Below are 7,424 nucleotides of genomic sequence, written 5' to 3' on the forward strand. Positions count from 1 at the left end.
ATAATAATGGATTTGTTTGAAGATAAAAGGATAATGCATTGATATGATATTCATGTGTTCTCACGGTTAAATTAAACAGTGTTGAGTTCTCTTAATTTGCTTTTGGCATGGAGAATCAAAACTGCAATAATTCATCGAAGTTCACAAATTGATATGATATGATATTCACAAATCAAGAACCATTACAAAGTACATTACCAGCAAGGTAAATTCAGGTAGACTCCAAACTGTTGCCCTCATAATCTATCTTAGACCCTACTTTAAGAATCGATTTCAAAGGTTTTGGTTCCTCTATTTCTTGGTCAAATGATCCCATTTTTTCTGCTCTTTTTTTCTTCTTACTTTTCTTCTTGCTTGCAGTTGCAGTCATCTCCTCTACTGTATCATTTATGCTAACCATTTTCTTTGGAGGTCGAGCTTCAGACGTTGCTGCTTCAATAACATCCTCATTTTTCTCTTCATCAGATGTTGCAGAAGGAATTCCACTTTCACTATGATTATACATTGGTTCTGGCTCTACTTTGGCCTGCAAACTTGAGTCTTCAACTGGTGTTGCTTCAGCCACGGGGTGTGTTGCTTGGTCAGTCAGGGAGCTCGGTATAGCTGATTCAGCACCTGGAGAAGGTAACTGAGCTGAAGTATGATGAGAAACATCGCCTAATGTTACTCTTTTCCTGGCATATGTTGCTAGATATTTCGTGATGAAATTGTACAACCTGTGGCAAAGGCCAAGAAAGATTTGATCCATTTTTATGGGATAGGGTTCAAAAAAGGGTATAGGGTTGTTTTATAAATTTGATCTGCCAATGGGAATAAAAGGGAACGTTTTAACTCATTTCAGCAATGCTTTACTTGGAAGCAAGGAAATGTATGTTACTTGGCAGAAATGCTTTACTTTTTCTTAATAGCAAGTCTTTGTCTATGATACCTTTATTGGCTATTGCTTGTGTGCAAAGCAGAAGAGGATAACACGACTTTCACAAGATAATTATTTATTCTTAGAATTGAACAAAACTTGTACGCTGATGCTTTCGTAACTACACTGGCACTATTTTACAAAAAAAAAAAAAAACAACATAATATTTGATAGTGGGATAGGAAAAACACTTACTATAGCATCATCAACAAACCAAAAAATAAAATAAATAAATAAATAACTTTTAATACCTACATAGCTATGTTACTGGGACTCTGGTGTATCTTCACATATGAGTATGCTCAATTTTCTGTATTTTCTTCTTGTATTAGGAGGATCTCTAGAAGGTCATATCTTCATACCTATAAAGAGTCAGAGTAACATAGATGTGATTGTTCTTCAAGTTCTTGAAGCTTCATCAGAGGCACCAGTGGGTGAACCAGGCACAAAAGGAACAAACCCTCTTCCTCCAAAAACTGGTCTCATGAATCTATCATCAAATTTTCTCCATAAGTAATGAACTGTCCAAGTTGGATGAGTCAATAGCAACCTCAAACTACTCCTCCTAGGGCCTGCTGCGGCTTGTTGATTCTCTCCCATGTCACTTGGTTCCCCATTTTCAATGAACATAATTCTCAAGTCATCTAGGCTGGGGATATCAGTAGCATCTGAAACATTTGGTTTTGCATGTCTTAGGAGCACTGCTTCTATCAATGGTTTGGTTATGGAACCAAAAACCTGATCCACAACAACATTATTACATCAAAGTTTCTGACATGGCAAGTTCAGTATATTGCACAAAGTCAACTCATTAAGTTATGAACTAATTAGCTTACCACTGTACTAAACAGGACTACAATAATGGTAGAGGTGATCATCAATGCTGAATCTTGGGTATCTTTATCATCGGAATTTGAAAACTGCATTTGAGCATACTTGATCTTAATATCAATAAAGAAACAAGAAAATTAAGTTATTAAACCAAAATTAGGAATATGAGCATGTACCTGGTTATAAGACAGTGCAATAGTAACAGCACCTCTCATGAGGCCTGCCCACCACATTATAAACTGAGAATTGGAGTTAGAGAAAAGTTCGGATTGGAAACTGTTTGTCAATAGCTAAATGCTTGGACGGTTGCTAAGTATATTACCTGTTTTCGAAACGCGATATTTGAACCGTCTCGTCTACGAATACAATTGATGAAGTTTGCTAGAGGGAACACAAATGCTGCCCTTCCAACTAACACCAATGCAAACAGTGTTGAGCTGACAGCAATAAAAGTTCCTGCACTGAATCCAGAATGTGATCCAAGTTAGAATCATATGAAATTATAGCCGGTTGCTCAATCAACCAAGTTGCATATTGGAGTTATATTAGTTGAGTGACAACCGCCTACTTTTCTGGAAAGATACATCAGAAAAGAGGGGAAAAAAAAACCTTGCACTGCTGGCTTTCCATTTGTCAATGTCCAAGGCATCCATGCCAACATATAGGAATATAAATGTTTCTGCAATGAATGACATTGTTGCAAATGCATGCCTGAACATCAACCGGTGCAAAGAATGAGGATTAAACATGTCATAGTATTGGTTCTTGAAGATTCATTGAAGACAAAGGAATGTTTTTACTTTGTTGTTATCCTTGAGCTTTGAGTAACGTTATGCCATGTGTAATGTGACATGAGAATGCCACAGAAGAAAACTGTCAAAATCCCACTGAGATTCAGTAGCTGCAAGAAAAAATACAAGCATAAACTCGTGATTTTCAAAGATAAGAGTCTCATAGTTGGTTTCAAATCTGTATCCCAGACTTATTATGATGGAAAGAAGGAAGAAGAAAATTGCACCTCAGCCAACATATATGACAAATAAGCCATGATCATCATGAGTGCAACTTCCCGGTCTGTCGAATGCCTGTAATTTTAAGAGAACAAAGGATTATATAACTGCTCGTGAACTATTGGAAGAAACATTAGTAAGAAATGCATAAATGGCGGAAATAAGGCATATGTACCTTCCAAAGTAAAGTGTTTTTATGATAAAAGCACTTAAAAGACCCGCCTGAGGAAAAAAAAAAAAAAAAAACTGCAGTGATTAAAGTTAGTCTTTATTGAAAGCCTTATTAAGTCCTCAAAGTAACTTCAATTTTAGATGAAACAAGACCAAAACTGTGAGGCTGATATGGATACTGCTTAAAGCCTTAAATAGTAACGGAAGAAATAAAGGAAGTGAAGCATGTTCATTGAAAAATCTCAGTAATTGAAGCTGCCAAATGTTACGACTTACTACTACACCAAGAATGGTACTGGTGAAGAAGAGGTAAAGAAAAATCCCCAACAGTTTCAAGGATATCATGGCATCGATATTGTTGAAATCGAGTGATTGAACTGCATTGAAAAGCACGATAGAAGTAGCATCGTTCACCACTCCTTCCCCAAATATAACACTGTAAAGGAAGGGTGTTTCATCTTGACTGAGAACCTTTTCAATATAAGAACCAACTCATGCATATTAGTGACATAACAAATTTATCTTTATACCAAAACAGTAGAAATTTTATCAAATATACCTGCAATGTACACACAGTATCAGTTGCTGACAATATGGCACCAACAGCTGCAAGAGGAACTGAAAGTGTGAGTTCTGGACAATCAAAAATGCATGCAGCATGTAAAACTATGAACCGGGAATCGTTATATCACCTAAGTAATCTTGAGTATTTAAAGATGTCACACCAATTCTGTTGAACAGCAAAAAGGCACCTGCAATATTTGCAGCAAATGTTAACCAAGTGGGACTTTGTTCAAGCTATTTATCTGCATATATAATAACTAAGGTGAATTCCAGGATTAACAATCAAATTTCCCTGGTAAATAGTAAAGGGAATAGTAGATCTTACCTACTGATATGAGGCAGAATGAAATCACTGTACCAAATATTCCAAACATCAAAATTATTGTGAAATTCTTGAAGAACTGCTTTTTCTTGACTTGGAATCTGCAGTCAGATTTCCATGTTCAATTACCAAATTTTATCTTTACTTAATCAAATTCACCTAGAAATGATCAGAGTAAACCGTACCCGGCATTGAAAATGATTGGAGGAAGCAAATAAAGGAAGAACAAGTCCTCACTGAACACTAGAATCTTTGAACTATTGCCTTTACTCGCCAACAACACCACAGCTCCAGCACACAATCCCTGTATCCAGGCCTCAATCACAATTAACAATTCTTACCCCAAAAACAAATATAAGGTCAGAAAGACAAGTTAACATACCAAAAGAAGTGCTGTAATCGATTCATTAGCCCACCGGTTCTCTTCAAGTAGGTGACCTATGATGATACAAGCACAAAGGAGTGAAAAGAAGATGGTAAGTGCAATTATGGTGGTTGTACTAAGAAAATCTGATGAACTTTGGAGTGTTGAAAGATGGGACATAGTTGCAATTTCAATGGTGGATATATGTGAAGGTCTATAGATGAAAATTACATTCAAACAAAACAAAACAAAACAAAAAAAGGGTTTTTGTGGAGAGATTGAAATGAAGGGTTATTGATGAAACTGATGTTTAAAGGGTTCAAGTTTAGTGATGCACAAGTGAAGGATTGATAGTCCTTACATTTTAAAGATGCAGTTGGAGGGAAGACTGTTAGGTGCTATGGGAATTATATTCTATGCTATGCCAACACCTTGCTTTTCTATAATCTTACTACCTGCCACGTGACCGATAAAGTTCTGCCACGTACAATCGAAAGATATTCAAAGAAAGAAAAGGTAAACTACATCCTTAGTCAATAAATTATGGGTAAATTTTCGTTTTGATCACTCAATTAAAAAAGTTACAATTTAGTCGCAAAACTATTCAAAAGATTAGGCCATTAATTTTCTAAAAAAATTTCGCTAGCGAGCTCTAAGCGACGATTCGATGATCGATACGATGAATCAATACCCATCGACAAGTAGAAAAATACACTTTAGATTTAAGTTGATCTGACAACCACATGTTGGAGATCAAAGAAAAAATTATTTGAATTTTGGTTCACATATTTGTTATGTCCAAAGTTATTTTCATGAAAAAAATCGAATTGTAAAATAGGAGTGAAATGAAAATTTTCAATTGATATAAACAATGTGAACAGAAAAAAACCATATAACATCAAAATTAACAGTTCAGTGACTTAAATGAAAATTTTTTAATAGCATAATGTTCAAATTGTAACTTTTAATTAAGTGACTAAAACAAAAATTTATTAATAATTTAATGACTAATGATGTAGTTTATCAATTTAAAAAAAATTTCAAAAAGACAGGACGCGAATCTTGAACTAGTGGGCGCATGTCAAGAAATTACAGGTGGGAAATAGGTAAATAAAGTGAGTCCGCCCACAGGAGATCAATGTTCCCGAAGTGTGTCCTTGGTTGACAGTTGATAAAAAGGCTGTTAGTTAGATTTATTTTCTTTCCCATATTTGGAATAGTTGGGACAAAAAGAGAAGAAAGAAAAAGAAAATCCAATTATTGCGTGAATTACATGCAAGCACGTAAAAACTGCAGTAATTCTTTTAGAAGATCAGAATTAAATTGTATACTATTATAATAGTAAAAATATAATTTTATTATTTTAATAGTTTATATTTTTATAATTTTAAAGAATTAAATTAAGTTTTTATTATTTTGAAAAAGTTAAAATATAATTTTAATATTATTAATTTAAAATTTTATAAATTATAAAAGTATAAAATAAAAATTATCAATTTAGTGGCCATGACACCAGGCTCTCCAATACTCCGTCACTGTGCGTAAAAAGACAATTATTTGATTTAATTAAAAAAGGAATTAGAGATATGTTAAATAATAAGCTCACAATTTAAGAATAAAAAATAAAATAGAACTCATAAGTAAACTTCATTTATGTGGTCACAACTCACGAGGCAACAAACAGAAAACTTTGGGCTCGACACTAACGACAATTATATGCAATAATAAATAGATTAATTAATTAACGATTTAATTTTATAATTAGTTAAAAGGGATGTTTTGCCAACAACCTCCGAGTTTTGCTACTAAATAATGTTTATGGTAAGCTTTTAGGTAAAAGTACCAACGAAGCCCCTGTGTTTAGGGGTAGATTGTAGTTCAGTCACTTTACTTAAAAAATAGATAAATTAACCTTTATACATTTTGATTGAAATATGCAAATTAGTCCCTTCGTTAATTTTTTTTTTGTTAAAACCCAACTATGCTTTCATTCTATTTTGGTCATTCAACTATTAATTTTTTTTATTTAGTCACTAAACTTTTTAGAATCAAATATTTTAGTCACTCTAAGCTTATGTGGCCTTTTTTTATTGGTCTAGTAACAAAATTAGCCCTATAATGTTTACACATTCTATCAATTTGATTTTAAATATAAAAAATTTCAACAATTTTAGCCCTCAATGTTTACAAAAATTTTCATTTTAGTTCTAATTCTAAAAACTCAATAAATTTGACACTAAACATTTAAAAAATCTGTCAATTTAGTCTCAAGTCTAAAAATTTAAAAATATTTTAAAAAAATACATTTAGCTCTTTATAACCGATCGACTAACCCATGTGAGATATTATAATAAGAAGAAAAAAAAAAAACTATCCTCTTTCAAGTCACTTGCAAAAGAACTCTAAAAATTTTGGATAAAACACACAAAAAAATTATGATTCCAAAAGAAAATAAAAACATTAAAAGCGTTATATATTCAGGTAGTAATGCAACCAATTATTTTAGATAGGTTCCAAATCAATTGGTTTGGTCTACTGTAAAGCCTAAATTATAGTAAAAGAAATTGTTACAAGTGACTTGAAAAATACTACTTTTTTTTAATATCTCACATGGGTTAGTCGACGAGTTATAAATGGCTAAAAATGATTTTTTTTAAAAGAGTTAGGACTAAATTGACAGATTTTGTAAATGTTGAGAGCCAAATTTATTGATTTTTTTAGAATTAGAACTAAATGAAAAAATTTGTAAGCAATGAGGGCTAAATTTATTGAAATTTTTATATTTAGGATCAAATTGATAGAATGTGTAAAAATTAAAGGGTTGATTTTGTTACTAGTTTACCCATAAAAAATAATTTTCGGCATTGATTTAGCGTTACACGTCATCATTTAATAGAAAAAATTTAACAAATGGACCAATTTACACGTTTCAAAACGTATAAGGCTTAATTTGCCCATTTTTTCAGTAAAAGGGCCAAAATGCAATTCATCCCTAAGTATAATGGCTTCTCTAGTACTTTTATCTAACGGCGTGTTTGATAAACCATTGAAAATTTTCATTTCATTGAAAATGGAAAATTTTAATCTTTAATATTTTAAATTTTTAATTAATATAAAATTTTCAAAAAAAATGTTGAATAAGATAAGCTACTTATCACTTGAGCTAGAAAATATTAAGTTAATTTTATTTTATTAAAAGATTGAAATAAATTGTCAATTTTTTTAAAAAAATTAGAGATATTCAAA

At 32.2% G+C, this 7,424-nt stretch overlaps 2 protein-coding genes across 2 annotated transcripts; both read right to left on the minus strand.

Annotated features, from left to right (window-relative positions):
• Positions 1-140: 140 nt before the first annotated feature.
• On the minus strand, positions 141-748 carry LOC108470369 (uncharacterized). The gene has a single exon (XM_017771639.2). It carries the CDS (start codon positions 746-748, stop codon positions 212-214), a length of 537 nt encoding a protein of 178 aa, XP_017627128.1. The 3' UTR covers positions 141-211.
• LOC108470367 (sodium/hydrogen exchanger 1-like) lies at positions 141-4,554 on the minus strand. The gene is made up of 14 exons (XM_017771638.2): positions 4,197-4,554; positions 4,000-4,118; positions 3,818-3,915; positions 3,621-3,680; positions 3,488-3,534; positions 3,205-3,399; positions 2,933-2,979; positions 2,766-2,832; positions 2,548-2,648; positions 2,357-2,458; positions 2,070-2,208; positions 1,924-1,986; positions 1,753-1,836; positions 141-1,654 (listed from the first exon to the last, which is right to left on the minus strand). Exons 1-14 carry the CDS (start codon positions 4,356-4,358, stop codon positions 1,316-1,318), a joined length of 1,623 nt encoding a protein of 540 aa, XP_017627127.1. The 5' UTR covers positions 4,359-4,554; the 3' UTR covers positions 141-1,315.
• Positions 4,555-7,424: the final 2,870 nt, after the last annotated feature.

Source organism: Gossypium arboreum, chromosome 11, assembly GCF_025698485.1.
Source record: "Gossypium arboreum isolate Shixiya-1 chromosome 11, ASM2569848v2, whole genome shotgun sequence".
Classification (NCBI taxonomy): Eukaryota; Viridiplantae; Streptophyta; class Magnoliopsida; order Malvales; family Malvaceae; genus Gossypium; species Gossypium arboreum.

Coding starts and splice junctions, on each gene's coding strand:
- LOC108470369 (XM_017771639.2), bottom strand. CDS start 748: ATGGATCAAATCTTTCTTGGCCTTTGCCACAGGTTGTACAATTTCATC.
- LOC108470367 (XM_017771638.2), bottom strand. CDS start 4,358: ATGTCCCATCTTTCAACACTCCAAAGTTCATCAGATTTTCTTAGTACA. Junction 3,535..3,620: donor AAATACTCAAGATTACTTAG/GTGATATAACGA, acceptor TTCCTCTTGCAG/CTGTTGGTGCCATATTGTCA. Junction 1,837..1,923: donor TTGCACTGTCTTATAACCAG/GTACATGCTCAT, acceptor GCTCAAATGCAG/TTTTCAAATTCCGATGATAA.